This window comes from Neophocaena asiaeorientalis, unplaced genomic scaffold (assembly GCF_003031525.2).
Source record: "Neophocaena asiaeorientalis asiaeorientalis breed wild unplaced genomic scaffold, Neophocaena_asiaeorientalis_V1.1 scaffold105, whole genome shotgun sequence".
NCBI classification, from domain to species: domain Eukaryota; kingdom Metazoa; phylum Chordata; class Mammalia; order Artiodactyla; family Phocoenidae; genus Neophocaena; species Neophocaena asiaeorientalis.
The window spans coordinates 3,119,434-3,136,330 of NW_020172162.1; the positions used below are offsets into that span (position 1 = coordinate 3,119,434).

Consider the following 16,897-nt stretch of genomic DNA (forward strand, 5'->3'; position numbering starts at 1 on the left):
AAGACTTAAAGACCAGACATTATAAAAACCTCTTAGAGGAAAACGTAGGAAAAACACTCTTTTCAATAAACCACAGCAAGATCTTTTTTGACCCACCTTCTATAGCAACAGAAATATAAACAAAAATAAACAAATGGGACTTAATTAAAAGCTTTTGCACAGCAAAGGAAACCATAAAGTCTAATAAAGATCTATTTAAAACAAACAAACAAACAAAACTCAGGAGCAGTCACGACCCGCAAACAGCTAGAGTTACAATCAACTGATGGGAGTAAACAGCCTGGAACAAGGATTCCAGATTCAAAGGCCACTGTTTGAGGAGATTTCCAAGCACTGCAATTTATCTTAATCCTCCTGTCACAGGAGGCAGCCCTCGTGTCCCTGATTACTGACCTGGAAGGAGATCCCAGTCCAAGATGAGCCTGGGTGGACCCTTACCTGGGGGCTCTGATCAAATCTGGTGCTCCTTCTCCACCCCGGGGCTGCCCCGTGTAGTCAGGGGCTGGAATAGGGAGGTCAAGGAGACACGAAGTGTAGTCAGTAGAGAGCCCTGGGCTCCTGTAACAAGTCCCTCCTGAGCCATTGTGGGGCTGGGCTGGCCACCGCAGGGGTTGGACTGCAGGCAGCCAGTGGGAGGGGCCTCCCAGGCAGCTGTGAATCAGGCCTTTGGGGTCTTGGCTGTCAAAAGACTTCATTTGGAAGACTTTTCCTTGTTATCTTCTTATAGGAATTAGTCCTAATGAAATAATAATGAACATTAAAACGTTGATCAGACAAAGCATACAGAGGCTCATAAGTTCCATTCTTTAATAAAAATACAGAAATGCTTTTTACAGCCTGAACAGAAAACACTGCATTGTCTTGGAATCTTAGGATTGAGAAATTTTACTGAATCAGTCCCAGGTCGATGATACACTGTACTAGGAAAAAAAAAAGAAAACTGCATCAAAAGTGGAAAAAAGCACCTGAAAATATTAAAATCATTAAGGCCAGTAGTGTTTATTTAATGAAACTGTACATATCTGACTATGTAACAGATATGTAACGTGTCTGACTAAACAGTCACTGTTTAAGGGAATACATTAAAAACAGACCTCTAGGGGCTTCCCTGGTGGCGCAGTGGTTGAGAGTCCGCCTGCCGATGCAGGGGACATTGGTTCGTGCCCCAGTCCGGGAAGATCCCACATGCCGCGGAGCGGTTGGGCCCGTGAGCCATGGCCACTGGGCCTGCGCGTCCGGAGCCTGTGCTCCACAATGGGAGAGGCCACAACAGTGAGAGGCCCGCATACTGAAAATTAAAAGCAAAAAAAAAAACAGACCTCTAAATAATGAAAGAATTGGCACCAAGGAAAAAGTTACAGACAATAACCAAAAGGCTTTGAAAAAGTTAAAGCACATTTTCATATGGTGTCATATATAATGGTCTATTTGTTAATAGCCTGTTTGCACTGTACATTGTAAAAAACGAGCACATCACCTCACTCCTGAACGTGCTTCGCTGGAGCCTGTTTATTACAAATAAGAGACAAATTATAAATATGTGCAGTAAAAAAACATACAGATAATGCATCTGTATGAATGGTATGTGATGAAATTAAAGTAGAGGATAAATAACTTTAATAAGTGCTACACTTTGAGGCACATGAGGAATGAAATTCATGTCGTTTCTAAGTTATGGACACAGCATCTTTTCTCCCCACCTGTTTTTGTACCTTAGTGTAATGCCTATTTGCATTTAACCTAGTTATCTTATGTTTGCATGCTTTGCAAACTGAATTACAGAACCAAATTGCCTGTTACAATTTCCCATTATGTGACACAATTACATAGGAACATTTTGAGGTGAGAGGATTCTCCTAACATCGGGAAACACTGATTGCATCATGCCGGCAAAGAGCAAAAATTAAGGAGCGGCCTCTTTCCCCAGGTGACAGAATTCACTGCTCTTTCTCTCCAGTGTAAATGCTGTTCCCCATACAACGAGTTCTATTCATTGATTTCTGGTCTGCAAGATTAGATCCATTAGTATTTAAAAAATAAAAAAGTCAGACCCCAAAACTACACATTTCCTAATCGAAGCTCCACATTCCTTGAGCACTTCTAAATAAAGCAGGGAGTTGAAGTAATGTTCCAGAATTACCTTCTGTCCATAAAGAGTGAAAGCACAATGGATTTTCAAGTAATTACCGTATCTGCAGCACACACACCAGGCCCTTCTTGCACACATGCCTCGGCACAAGCAAATGATGCAAAAACTTTCACTGGATGACCTTTGTTTCAAATCCCCAAATCTAATCATAAGCACACGCATGAATATGTGTGCACATGCGCCCTTTTACAGTCTTTAATTAGAAGGGAGGGGAGACCATCTAGGTAGAGAAAAGGGACGTAGTCAACCCTATCTCTTTCTTACCGAGATGAGGGGATGACGTATTTGTACCTTCTTTAAAGACAGAACTTAACCAGGGAAAGCATGCAGCTGCTCGTCTCCCAGGTGGAAAGACAGCAGAGTCTCCCGCGTGGGCATACTGGGAGCAAGATGTAGAATAAAGAGGTGGAAACATGAGATTAACTAAGGCTGAGTTGAAAGAAAGAATCTGAAAATAAACCCCTCAACTTATAAAACAAAAGGCACAACATTTCAATCATCATCATTCAACCTCGAGAGTTTAGCACACATGGATTTCCACTTACTCAGAATTCCTCATTATTTAGCGAGAGCCTTGTCATAATCACAGCCTAGCATCGCTAGTTAAACACAAACCTTTTGGCCTCATGACACTTCATGATGTTACAGTGGCACTTAGCAAAAAGTTTTCACTGTTAATGTGAAGAAAAAAATCTCAACAGAATACAATTATGATGAAATGATTTTATTTCATCTATTTAATTTTCGTGTGTGTATAGAATAAAAAGTAAATTTACCTACAAATGTACTTATAGTATAAAATCTTTATATTAATAAAAGTACTTCTACTTATCTACAGGAGAGAAACAGTCTAATTAATCAATAACTATAAATGAAAAGATATGCTATATAAAACAACTGCTATTTCAAAATTTCTGAAGGATGAGACGAGACAAGCTCGTTCTTTTTTTTTTTTTTTTTTTTTTTTTTTGTGGTATGCGGGCCTCTCACTGTTGTGGCCTCTCCCATTGCAGAGCACAGGCTCCGGACGCGCAGGCTCAGCGGCCATGGCTCACCGGCCCGGCCGCTCCGCGGCATGTGGGATCTTCCTGGACCGGGGCATGAACCCGTGTCCTCTGCATCGGCAGGCGGACTCTCAACTACTGCGCCACCAGGGAAGCCCAAGCTCGTTCTTTTAATCCTGATGTGATCAAGGATATAGCTGGAAGATCACAGCAAATTAAGTATTGTGGCTTAGAACACAGTGGAGAATGAAAGAAATCAAAGTTCTCCAAACTCTCTCACACTTGGGCAGAAACACTTTCAGTTCCTGTGGAGGAAACAAGTTTGACTTCTAGAAAGACCTCGAGGGGATGTGATGGTGCTGGATAAAGGCCAGGAACAGAGCATTCCCGTTCCAGAATTTTGCTGCGTTTCTCCCTCCTCCAAATCACATTTTTGTTTGGGAAATATGTCATCATCTTCCCCTACCCAGACACAAGCCACTTAACATTGCACACGTCTCAGCAGACTTATAAATGTCTAGAAACAAACCCTCACCCCAGAAGTGCTTCTCATGTAGGTCATTGTGTCTCATCTTTGATCCCAGCTGGCCCTCCTCATTTAAACTGAGACACTGGTCTGGCTTTGGTCACTGAGAGGCACAGTCAGTGCTCAGCGGGTCTGGACAAAGCTACATGTTCTATAAAGAACTATGGATACACTACTACATATAAAATAGATACCTAATAAGAACCAACTGTATAGCACGGAGAACTCTACTCAACACTTTGTAATGACCTATATGGGAAAAGAATCTAAAAAACAGTGGATATGTGTATATGTATAACTGACTCACTTTGCTGTATACCTGAAACTAACACAACATTGTAAATCAACTATACACCAATTTGAAAAAGAATTTAAATTAATAAAATCACTTTACAAAGAAAAAAACAACAACTGTGCAATGATCAGAATTGCTACTGGAGGGCAGAGTGACTCCATGCAGATTGCAAGAGCCAGCATGGCTGGCAGAAACAACTCATGCTTCTGAAGAGGTATGTCACATCAGCTCCAGGTCACTGGGCCCTTGACCTTCGGGGCCGAATGAGGAGGGACACCTGGTGGGATGGGCATTGGGGCCTATGCTTGAGGAAGGCTGATGAGGCCTATGAGTGAGACATCAGGGCGAGTCGCAGAATGAAGCAATCAAAAGGGACAGGACTCTTGTTCCTGAAATCAATCAAGGACAGGCTGAGAGGGCAGGACCTGGAGGAATGGAATGAACAAGTGGAGTTCGGGCCGGAAGCACAACAGAGCTGAGGAATGCTGTAGGCGGGTGACGATGGGACAGTGGGAACAGGCAAGGGTCGGGACAGCCCGGCCAGGGAGGGAAGAGGCTACTTGTTAATTCTTTATTTATCTCTCCACCTCCTCTCCTTCCCACAAGGCATTGGAGGTAGTGGAATGGAGAAGAACAGAAAAGAGGAGACAAAAGAAACATGGAGACAGGAAGAAAGAATTAAATGGAAAGTAAAAAATAATGAGAAAGGATAGCAAAGTGATGCTTCTGTGGCTTTGAGGAGGAGCTATGGGCCAATGAGAGAAGAGGATGAGAAAACATCTAGACGAGGCCAGACAGGAGGAGAGGCAGAAGCTGGAAATGATAAAACAGAAGACCGAGGAGCCAACAGTCCCACCGGCCTTTGCTGAAAGTAACTGAGCTGTACATGCCTCTGAAGGTCATCTGGGTGCCTCTCCTTTTCCAGATGAGGAGATGGGGGTGCGGGGGAGGCAGTAACTCAATATCCTCAGCTTACGATGCCTAAAGATACAGCAACGAACTGTAAGTGAGCTTTAAAATGAACACGTTGAATGTTCATCCAAGTGACGCTGCCCTTCAGATCAGTCTCTGCGTTGCAGCTCCTTATACTGACACCTGCCTAATACAGTCAAGTTAACAAATGAGCTGTGACTGTTACTGCTCAAACCATCTGTAAGGAAACACACAAGGAAAAGACAAACTAATGAGTATGGAGAAACACTGCTTTACATCTCAAGTGGATTACCTGTGCTGCTCACCAGACATGACCCCAGTGCCTTTGACTCCAAAAAGAAAAAAAATCCACCCTCGAGTGACGACGATGGGCTTTCCACTTTGAAAAGAATGGGTTCTAGCATCTAACAATGACCCCAAAAGAGATGCAGTGGAAATATTCTGAGCAATGACAACATCTTTGGAACATGTGCTCAGGCTTTTGAGGTGATTTCTTTGAAGGTGAAACACCCTAAGTTTTGGTGTGGTTGTGAAAAAAAAATCAGTCACAATATTCTGTTCTCAATGCTCCTATGTAACCTTCTGTGGAAAAAAGAGAAGCCCCTGATCTCTCCAAATCTGCTCTCAAGGGTGGAGATGGGTAAAGAGTGAAAAGGACAGGGGAAGCTTTTCTTCTACCCACGTCTACTCCCAGGCGGGCTACCATCAGCATGACGACAGAGTGGCTTGCGGGGAAGACCCAGCTCCACTGACCTGCCCTCTCCAAGGTGAGCAAGGTACTGGGAGTGCAGGGCTCAGGGAAGGTGCTCTCTTCCTCCTGGAGATGCTTGCTGTACTTGAGCAGTTAACCAGCCCACCGAGACCCTACTCATGCTGAGAGGCACCCAGCCCACTGAGACACCCCTACTCATGCTGAGAGGCACCAAGCATTGAGTAGGAAAAGGAAAAGATGTCTTAGAACTAAAGCTGTAAGGAATCTATTGTTATTCTCTGATGCTTGCAGTAAACACGAGAGGCTAAGACAAAAAGAGGAGTGAAATGCAAGTCAGTGACTGTGGGGTTGACCTCTTTGAGCGTTTGGGGAATCAGAGGCAACGAAACGCCTTATCTCTTCTTTTGGCCTGTCCCTTCGGCACTTCTCCTTTCAGTAAAGATATGGGGTTCAAAAAGAAACTAGTGGCTTTTTGAATAAAATACGAAACTAGTCAAGCATTTGTTCATTCAGCGAATTAATATGCATGAGGTGCCTTTTACAATATATGGCAGGTGCCGCTGTGCAAGGTGCTAGATATAATTGTAGCTACTTATTTTCATCGAGAATCTGCTCCATAATCCAGAATTTTATCTAAGCAAACTACATAAACTACATGTTATGTGTACTTTGGGATCTGATTTCTAAATCATTGCTAGATAGCTCTTCTGAATAAGAGTGCTCTACAAAGCAAAAGTTCCCTTTGCAATCCCTTCTCTAACCTTCCCCAGTTCCCACCTCTTATTGCACTAACTCACAAATACACACTCGCTGGGGCGTGCACACACAAGCATGAAATCCATGTGGGCTTGGTGTCATAAACTGTATACCTCTTGCATAAATTCACAACCGACTGTGTTTACTTTTCTATCATCAATTATAACTTGTTTTTGTCTAAACTAAAAGCTTCAGCTTCCTTAGTTTATTATATCACCAGTGAGTACAATTAAGAGATAGGGCTTCCACGTCTCGTAGCGTCTTTTCCAGTTAATGAGGTGCATGGACTTATAGATTCATTCATGCAAACTTTTGTAACTCACATGCTTATGTGACCACAACCAGATTTACAACTACACTAAAGATTCTCCCAGGACACCCTTTTTTTGTGTGTGTGAGACCACAGGAATTTCGATAGTTTTTCATGACAGGGCTGATGAATCTGATGGCTATGACCTATCTGAGTCCCACATTGATATTCAGTGTCTGCTCCTCTACGCTAATGTAGTGGAGCAGGGATCTATTCGCCAATGTCAATTTGTATTATAGGTGTGGTTACTGCATGGACAAGCTCTGTTAAAAAAGAGAAAGATTGCAAAGTTGGCTTCATCTCAAACGTCTGTGTCTGATTCACAGACATCTGTGTCTCCCTGAGAAATAACGTTTTCACAACCAGAGCTGTCCAACAGAGAAATAAGCCACTTCCTATGGGAGTCAACTCCCCCTAATGAGAAGCGGTCAGGCTGTGGGGAAGGCGTCCCAGCACTGGATGGGGAGGTGGAGGCTGCCTAAGGTTTGAGGATGCTACATTTATGATGGAGGTAGCCTTCGGTCACATATGCTTACTGTAAAATGACACCCAGTGTGGGTCTGTTGTTTCATAGTGAGCTGTTTGGAGAAGCAAGGCTTTGGTTGTGTTCCAAAGTAGGATCCAATCAATAGAAGACGTTTGTGTTGGCCTTTACGACAAGCATCTAATAAATAGATGGAACCAACTCGAAGGCTCAGGTCATGTGGTCGAGCTACAGAGCAGAGAATGGTGGGCTGGCAGCCCAGAGCAAGTCCGAATGGTATATTTAGACCCTTTGGACGGAAAGATGCCCACACTGTCGGCTATCATTACTTAACCAACTGCTGAGCAGCTCTTGGCCCTCGGACTCGTCTCCACCCTTCTTGTGCCCCATATCAACTATGCGTACAGCACGTTGACCTGGAGGAAAGGGTCATTCTTTAGCTCTGCTTGCTGTTTTTCCTCTGGAGGAAATCAAGGTCAACGCTGAGCGTGAGGAGAACCCCAGGCTCTCTATGTAGGATTTTAAGAGCACAGGTCTGGGGCCCTGTTTAGAAAAGCAGGGAGCAAAGAAAAGCAAATCCTCCTCTAAAAATACGCTTTTGCCCAGAACTGCTTCTAAGTTAGGGGAATTTCCTGCAGCCTAGGAGAGCCAGAGTGAGCGTTCTGCTCAAGTACAGTGATTTGGTGAAGTCCATGTGTGATGATACCACTGTAACCACAGAGGAATTTACCACAGGAAGTGTCCCAGCTGTTGCTTATTAGCATTAGAACAAATTACACAAAGCAAATTGTTAGCAGACATGTTTCCATAATATTTAACTGGTGGCAATAAATAAGAATGATTCTCTTTCAAGTAAATACTAGATTTCCAAAAATCCAGCTTCCAATTGTCCATGAAGGAATCGTCTTCGATTAGGATAATGGTTGGAGGGAAGGGCACGCTGGAAGCTGAGGCTCCCAGCCCTCTTCCCGGGGCAGCACGGCCGGGAGTCCTGTGAAAGTAGCCACTGGGGTGACATCACAAGATGGGAACAGGACTCTTTGTACCTCTAGACGGCAGACCATCTGCTGGGCTCACAGCTGGACTTCTCAGCATGGTCATCTCATGCCATGGGGAACATGGCACGTGGCAAGACCACAGCAGAGCTGGGCAGCTACCCAGTTCTTGGAGTGAGTTTGTAACAAAAAATAAACCAAGACCACGGACAGGTGTTCATCCCTCTCCTTAACAAAATATTGCAGTTTTGAGAAATCATCTCCTCCTTCCCAATTGCCTGTCTTGTTATCTGAGGTTTAAGGAAAAAAACGTGAGTCCCATCTCCTCCTCCTCCTCCTCTTAAACCATTGGAGAAGAGTTGAAAAAGCACCGGATCAGAGCAAATGTCATACAGCACTCACCTCCCACTCACACGTATGGAAACCTGGCTAGCTCCTTAGAAAGCAGAGTATCTCCATCTTTCAAGACCTTCTGACAATGACTAAATTCAAGTCCCTGGTCACTTCTGGGCACTTCCAATCATCTTCAGAGCCATGACAAAATTCTCCTAAAACAATCTCAGAAAGTAATAAAAAACATACTTTTAATTTAAATAAAATAAGATATCTTCCATACAGCACATAAATACAAAAATAGGTTACTGTAGCTTAAAGGGTTGGGCCTGTTAGAAGAGGTGCTCTCTTATCGTCTTCCTAGGACAGTTATTTTTGTCTTCCCTTCTTTACTGTTTCCTTCTCACGTAGTATTCCTCCCCAGTGTATTTTAATATCCTATTTGGTTTTCCTGAGGAGCTCCCCACTCCTTTCTCCTGCTGTAAAGGAAAATACGAGGCAGCCCTGCCGAAGGGAAATGATGGAAGCGCTGGTGGGCACTAAACCAGCCCACTGGGCTCCCAGGCGAGGCCTGTCCCCTTAGTCACACGGAGCAGAGCCTGGGCTGGCTTGGTGAGTCCAGTTAGCACCTGACCTGGGCAGGCCCAGAACCCCAGCACTGTCCCCCAGCTGCCTCCAGGGCACACCCTGTTGGTGTTAGAGGGGATACTTGGCAGTAACAGCTTAGAGAGAGTTCTGCCTCAGGGCTACAAAGCTGGGAAGGCATTTGAAACCGAGCAAATGCAAAAGCTGATACACTCCCAGCCACTTTCAAAGGCTCTTCCCACTACAGTGTCAGGAAACACACACACACACACACACACACACACACAGACGAATACGCGGGCCTTTACCTGAAGTCTTCACAAAGGGAATAATGTGCCTCATAAAATATTTTAAATGCCTTAGGCAATAGAACTGTCTCTAGATTTTTTTTTTAAGTGTTTAACAGACAAGTGTAATTGGAAATGTTTGGAACGTGAACACACATACACACACACTAATTTGAAATTATGCAAAACTATATCATTGTTTACCACAACCTGGAGCAAATCTACTGCCGTGGAATAACAAGTAACACATCAGTACAAGTTCAAGGGCCCCCAAATAAGCTCCCATTCAGATGAGAATGACACACGTGGCATGACTCTGCCTAAGGTCCGTTTAGAGGAGATGGCCTGGTATGTTTTACGTTTGCTAAGCTATTTAACTGCCTGGTTTGACAAGATTTTTGAAAGGGGTGAAAATTAATTTAATTGCAGTATTGCAACAATAATTTGGTTGGCTAACTGCATTTCAGTGCAAAAACAGGAAAGGAAGAATTTCCTCCTTAGGTTATTCTCTGATGTGGCAGCATTCATTTCAAGAGTAATGAGATTTTTAAAAAGTCAAACCTTAAATATCATGGTTTCAGCAATCTGTCCTGCTTAAAGTTTAATGCAAAATGAGATAGCATCTCTGTGAGAGCAGTTCCACATGAATGTGGACCCAGTTTTCTCCTAGACTTGAGATGGGAAAATCTCTCTCCCCTGAAAACGACTCCGAGTATCTTCTTGACATTGTTTGCAGATGATTTTGATTTGGCGGCACCAATGTTGATGTGTTTGCACCGAGGGAGGCACTACTAAGAATGGTAGAAAGTTTTGAAAATATATGAGGTATACTGATGCAAGAGGCACCACAAGTTTCAGAGGATTGAGCAAAAATGGTCGAGTGAGGAACATAGGCTGTCATGGGATTTTCTGGATCTCACTATTTTCACGCTGGCCGTTCTGAATATATACACTACCCATGGTATTTTTTTTTTTTTTTTTTTCGGTACGCGGGCCTCTCACTGTTGTGGCCTCTCCCGTTGCAGAGCACAGGCTCCGGACGCGCAGGCTCAGCGGCCATGGCTCACGGGCCCAGGCGCTCCGCGGCACGTGGGATCCTCCCGGACCGGGGCACGAACCCTCCAGATCAGCAGTGAGCAGTTCACGATTTACAAACTTTGAGGGACAGAGTCCATTTACTGTTTCAAAATCTTGAAGACACTGTTCCAAGGCCTGATTCAGGGTAGTTCTGTCAGGTGCCGGGACCAACAGACATTCAGCTCTCCTGATAACTCAAGCTCAGTTCCGTGGGCAGTTTTAGGACACTATGCTCTATCCCTTTTCTGTCACGCTTTAAGTCCGTCACCATTTGCGTGTCTAAAAAGGATTTTGCTCTGATGTGCTTTCTCAAATACCACTCATCAAGTGGGTCTAAGAGCATGGCTTGGAATGTTTCCTATGATCCTTGTCCAAGTTCTGATTTATAGAGGATCAATATACCGATCTACCCAGGGCTGCCCTCAAGTTTGTACAGGTCTTGTCCTGCACAAGGTCACCTGGTGGAGGGGTGAGAAGGCTGCAATCCCACCCTGCTCCACTCACTGGCCAAGACGCCCGTCCAGGCTGCATCCCGAGGACGGTGTGCCTTTTCTGATTTGCATTTGGGCCAAGGGAGGCCCTGAGTGGCCCTTGACCTTCCCCCTCCCAGAGATCACAAAGTCTAGTATTCATCTCCTCCCTTACAACACTACGGACGTTTTTTAAGAGGACATGCCCACGGCAAAGGCAAATTCATTTTGAAGATATGTTTCCTATTCAGTGAGAGAGGAAGGAAAAAAGAGACAGGGAGAGAGAGAAAGGAAAAGGATCAAAAGAAGAATGGAGACAAGGCTGCCCTTCTGCCTAGTAAATGGTGGATTCATTGTCCGTCCCTGGACACAGCTGCAAAAGGGTAGAAATCAATTTTTTTCTATTACTCCACGGTGAGAAAGGAAAACCTATTTGTAAATTGAATTAAACCCAATAATAGCATGTCTGTGTACATGCTATTATTATTAAAATTAGCCACACATACAACTATATAATCCCACGATGTAAATAGAAATCAACACTCTCCCATTTCAAAGCTTAGTAGAGACATCTTTCTTCTTTTTTAAAGAAACACCATGGCTAAATGTCACTAAGCTCTCCGGCATGCCAATACATCGACACCTCAGTAATGACTCTGGAAGGGAAGGAACTCCAAAGCCCCATCTGGGAAGAACGTGCTTCCAAATTCTTGACTTTGCTGCTGGTGCACCTCAGTCAGTCAGTAATGATTGGATATGAACTAGAACCTTCTAGAAGACGGTTTCTTCCCAAGTTGCAATCTGTGGTGCTGACTGTGGAATAAATTCCCTGTGTCTGTGTAGGCTAGGTCTTGTTCACAGAAACCCTAATCCATCCACTGGGTATTGAGTATCAGGCTGCTGAAGTGAGGGTCCGGAAAATACATTAGCAGTCTGCCCTCTAGTGGGGCAACACAGTACTTCAGATAACTAGGGATAGAAAAGATTTTTTTTCCTTCTCTTTCAGAGAGCAAAAGAATTCAAGTTTTCCAGATAGTGCAAGGTGAGGCATTTATCCTCAGAAGACAGCTTCCAGAGCTGAATTAAGCAAGGCTCACAATGATAGGGTCCCCAAGTCAGAGCTAAAGACAGGTAGTGCTGCGGTGGGCGTCCCCACAGAGCCTGCAGGGACAAAGGTTCTTCTCACATCCTTGGACGTCTCCAGCGTCTTCCTTGGGTGATAGCATTCAGTTCCCCACACTCTCATTATAAAAGCAGTACCCACCCTAAGAGCAACCAACCTACCAGAAATGTTAAAAATAACAGGCTTCTTTGTAATTTTTTGGCAAATCATTAACACAGAAGAACCTTTCAAAAGGACCATGTTGAATTTTTTAAAAGGTCAAGATGCACGAGTTTTATAAAAAGACCAAGTCTTTGTGGCTGTTCTTTTTCAGGAGAGAATCTTTGTGATGGTGGCAAATGTTGGTAAGGCAGAAGATGATCTGGAGATCTGTTGTCTGGATTTTGCTTCTATCTTTTAAACACCTTCAGAACTTGGCTTGCTTCAGTTTATCGATATGGTAGCAGAGTTTCAGTGCAGGTCCCAGCTTTAGGCCCAAGTATTTCATGATCATGTCACTCTTCAGCAACAGGAGGGCATTGCCATCAATCTCCTGGTGGAACAGAATCAGAAAAAAGAAAACCCAGAAAGTGGTCAAAGTAATCAAATAGTGGCCACAGTTAGAGTATGGTCAGGGAGTAAAGTAAGGGAATATGGATTTACTTAGATGCATATTCTTTTAGTCCCAAGGCAAGACCTTAAGAAAATAAACGAAAGCCTACAAATACTATGTGCTCCTCTTCCCATATTCTCCCTGGGGTCATATGATACACTGGATCTTTCATATTCCTGCTCTCTCCTGATTGAAGGAATCTAACATAGTCCCAGCCATACTCCCAATATCCCACATACATTTATCTCTTCATCCAATCTAGGGCTAAACAAGCAAGAAGTATTCAATGGACTGAATGTGCCCCCCCTACCCTCTCCCCAAATTCATATGCTGAAATCCTAACCTCCAAGTGGTGGTATTTGGAGGTGAGACTTTGGGAAGTAATTAGGTCATGAGGGTGGAGCCTTCGTGAATGGGGTTAGTGTCCTCATGCAATGGGAAGATGGCAGTCTGAAACCTGGAAGAAGGGTCTCACCAAAAGCAGACCTTGATGGCAACCTGATCTTGGACTTCCAGCATCCAGAACTGAGAAATAAATCGCTGTTGTTCCTAAGCCAGCCAGTCCGTGGTACTTTGTTACAGCAGCCTGGACTGACTAAGGCAAAGTATCACCCCATTAGACCCTGAAACTAGTAGTTACCTTTCCATTCCAGGTGCTGGTATAAGGCCCTGACTTCCATCCATCATCCTAATCTCTGGTTTCTTTCCGTGGGACACTCACCTGCCTTTCGCTGATTACCAAATTGCTAACAACACTCTATAAGGGATTTCAGGTGTTTTTTTGGCCCTGTCAATAATACTAGGTGGCATACAACTAAATAATGCACCTGCTTCATCTGAGGGTTTAGCACAAATAATTACTAAGGGAATGCCAATCCTCTGAGGTCCTGATATTGCTCCCATTTGTCTCTGAGAATGGTAACCCTCCAGACTGCATGTTGAACTGCAATGAAGACCCAGTGCAGCCAAAACAATACATACATAAAATAAATAAGTTCAAAAAATAAATAAATACAAATTAAAAAAAAGAACACCTAATGCAGGTGGGAAGGTGGGAGGGACACTGTAAAGGTCATCTATGCTACGTGTACAAGAACCCCGAGAGCATACCAACAGGTACCACATTTTTCACTGCTGTAGCCGATCATTCCCCCTGTACTACCACACTGTATCACTCCTTAGTAAGGCTGGGTTTCCTCCTTCACCTATAGTGCTATTTTCAGATTACTAGAGACCAAGGGTAGAGATTTTGGGTGCTCAGGTGGGGAGAAGAGGCACAGTACAGGACTCATAGAGCAGCCCCTCTCATTCCTCTATCCAGCCAGCCACTCAGCCAGCAGTGATGGAGCACCTACCCTGCGTCACTCAGAGCTCATCTGCGGGCCCTCCCAGGGGCCTCACTGCCGAATGTTCTCTCTTTCCCCCACTTCCTAGACTTCCACTGCCTCCTGTCATGCTGGAAGGAAGCCAGAGTCCTCCCACCCAGATCTGTCTAAACATAACCCCTCTGCGGTCCTTGCTACGTCCTAATCCCTGAAACCTGTGAATATGTTAGGTTACCTGGCAAAGGGGAATTAAGGCTGCAGATGGAATTAAGGCTTCTAATCAGCTGCCTTTAAAATAGGAAGCGTATCCTGAATTATTGGGGAGGGAGAAGACAGTGCAATCACAGGGCCCTTCAAAGTGGAAGAAGAAATCAGAAGAAAAAACCAGAGTTGGCAGCCTGGGAAGGACTCAGCTTGATGTTGTTGGCTCTGAGGATGAGGACAGCGAGGTAGGAGCCAAGAATGAGGGCGGATCTCAGTGCTGAAAAGGGAAGGAAATGAGTTCTCCCTAGAGCATCCAGAAAGAATGTCAGCCCCACCGACACCTTGGTCTTAGCCCGGTGAGACCCCTGTCAGACTCCTGACCCACTGAACTGTAAGATAATAAACTTGTGTGGTTTTAAGCTACTACGTTTGTGGTGACAGGTTATAGCAACAGTCGATAACTGAGATAGGAAGCTTGGCAGGTAAAGTACTAATTCTTACCTTTTTAAAAAAAATTACCATCCTTATATATTTTAGAATCTCCTAAATAATTATGTGAATATGTAGATGGCCTGCTAACCAAAGGTCATCTACGAGCCAGGCGCTGTGCTGAACACTTTATGTGCATTTTCTCATTTAATCCTCAAAGCAGCTTAGGAATAGGCACTGTCTGTTGGCATATTGTAGGTGTGCTATAAATGTTTGTTTATGCACAGACGGACGCACAGACAGACGGATGGATGGGCAGGAAAACAGGCACTCCTGATAAAGGCCAAAGTGAGGGAACGGATGGGACAAACAAAACTAGGTGGTTGGTCCGCTCTGAGAACCCTGTGGTTCCGTCTGGCCTCCCTTGAGTGGTGCGCCCGGGCATAGCGCAGAGCCCCCCGCAGCCCCCTGACCGCCCCCAGGCCCACCACTGCGCGTACATGCTTCCGGAAGAGCTCCACATGGGGCCCCAGAGCCTGCGGGTCTGCGTCTTTCACGAACCAGACCACATCCTCCACGGACCAGGTAGAGGGGTTCCTGCTCCTTGGCCGCCGGGTGTCCTGCCTGTCCGGAGAAGGGCTTGAGGCTGGAAGGTAGAGCACAGAGAGGGAGGCCATGAGACAGCAGGCCTCGGGCCTTGGCACCTACCTGGTGCCTCCTGTCCCCACCTGGCCCTCGAGTCCAAGGCGGCGGCCCGAGTGACCTTCTGTGACAGAGAAAGGCCAGAAGTGCCTGCTCTTGGCAGGAGCCTGGAGCACCGGAGGCCACTCCTAAGGGCAGCAGCCTCCCCCTCTACACAGAGCTTCTCTGCTCTCCCAGGGAATAGAGCATTGGAAAACAGATCTCCTCCAGCAGGTTGAAATGCTGACCCATGTTAGAGTTTTAAAGACCCCTCCTGATCAGTCCTGTCTCAGTGGGCCCTGGGCCTGCTGTAACCAGGTTCCATGAAGCTCCAAATAGACCTCTGTAGTGCTGTGATGCCAAAACGACTTCAGGTCCTTTCCGCCTCCACTGGTGTCGCCCTGAGACAAGAAGGACGCAGCAGAATGGAGGGGCATTTTGTGCTTGTCCTGGGTCTCTGGTGCCACAATCTCAGAAGCCCTGTCTGTGAGAGGTCCATGCCCTGCTCTGCATGTGCAGAAAGAAGACTCACCGCCTACACTGAGCACCTCGCCAACCCTCAGGTCTGTCAGAGCACGCACTCCAACCTCCCACTAGACGAGGGATTCCTTGACAACAGGAGCCTAAGCCTGTGCCTGGTCCACAGCTGGTCCCTGGTCAGTGATTGTGGCATGAGTTGCATTGCTGCATAAATGCTTTTCCCACATGGCAGATTAAAAGGTGCAGGACATATGAAGGAGGAGAGAATAGTGAATCAATATTTAGGCAATATTTAGGGGGTGACTTGTTTTATATGTCCCAAACGAATTCATCCTCTTTCCCTAGAACAAGCATCCCCTCCTATCTCTCATGTTTCTGAAACCTCAGTGATATCTCTACCTCCTGTCCCTTATTTGCTCCCCGCATTTAATTATTCTGAAGCTATTAGAAGGATGTCTCTCACACTGGTCTCCTCTCTTCCATCCCTGCTGCCCCAATCCGGGAACTTCTTACCTGACCCTCTACAAAGGTTTTCTAGCAGATGTCCTCACCTCACGCTTTATTCCTTCTAGAGCAAAAACTGTCATGTCTTCACACTCTCCCTAGTGCCCCTTGTGGATGCCCCTCGCCTGTGCACCAAGTCCGTACTCTAGCACAAGATCAAGGGCTCTCTTTGGTCTCAATAACATCTTTCCTGCCTGGATAGAGAGGAAGAGCTTTGGTGCCAGAAAAACCTAGGGACAAATCCTGGAGCTGCCCGTCGCTAGCTGTAAAATGGCAATGCTCTCCACCTGGAAGGGCAGCTGTGAGGATGCAAGTGGGATTGGGGCTGGCCTTATGGCTGACCTGCATCAGGTGGTCCACAGAGGGAAGGAGGCACCCTGCCTGCCTCCCTGCCCGCCTCCCTGCCCGCCTCCCTGCCCTTCTGCACACTCCCATCTGGGCATACTGGTTCTGACCGAAAGTTCCTCCAGCTTCCAGTCTCCACCTTAGCTAGTGCTTTTGCTTCTCTCTAGAAGGTGTTTACCTTCCCTCCTTTCCAAAGAAGCTCTACCAGCCATCAAAGCCCAGGTAGACCCCTTCACAGGCAGCATTTCCGTGTCCTGCCATCTGGATGTCATCTTCCTCTACCTTTAACTCCCAAATC

At 45.5% G+C, this 16,897-nt stretch overlaps 1 protein-coding gene across 13 annotated transcripts in view; it reads right to left on the bottom strand.

The window, feature by feature from the left end:
- Nucleotides 1-242: 242 nt before the first annotated feature.
- Nucleotides 243-16,897, bottom strand: part of SCML4 (Scm polycomb group protein like 4) — a 117,688-nt gene continuing 101,033 nt past the window's right edge. For 7 of the 13 annotated variants that reach the window (XM_024755037.1, XM_024755058.1, XM_024755044.1 and 4 more), the window contains 2 exons: nucleotides 15,090-15,235; nucleotides 3,968-12,571 (listed from right to left, as the gene is read on the bottom strand). In XM_024755037.1, coding sequence (XP_024610805.1) covers nucleotides 12,446-12,571; nucleotides 15,090-15,235 — 272 coding nt within the window. In that variant the 3' untranslated portion in view covers nucleotides 3,968-12,445. The other 6 variants (XR_003004527.1, XR_003004529.1, XR_003004532.1 and 3 more) reach the window with 6 other exon arrangements.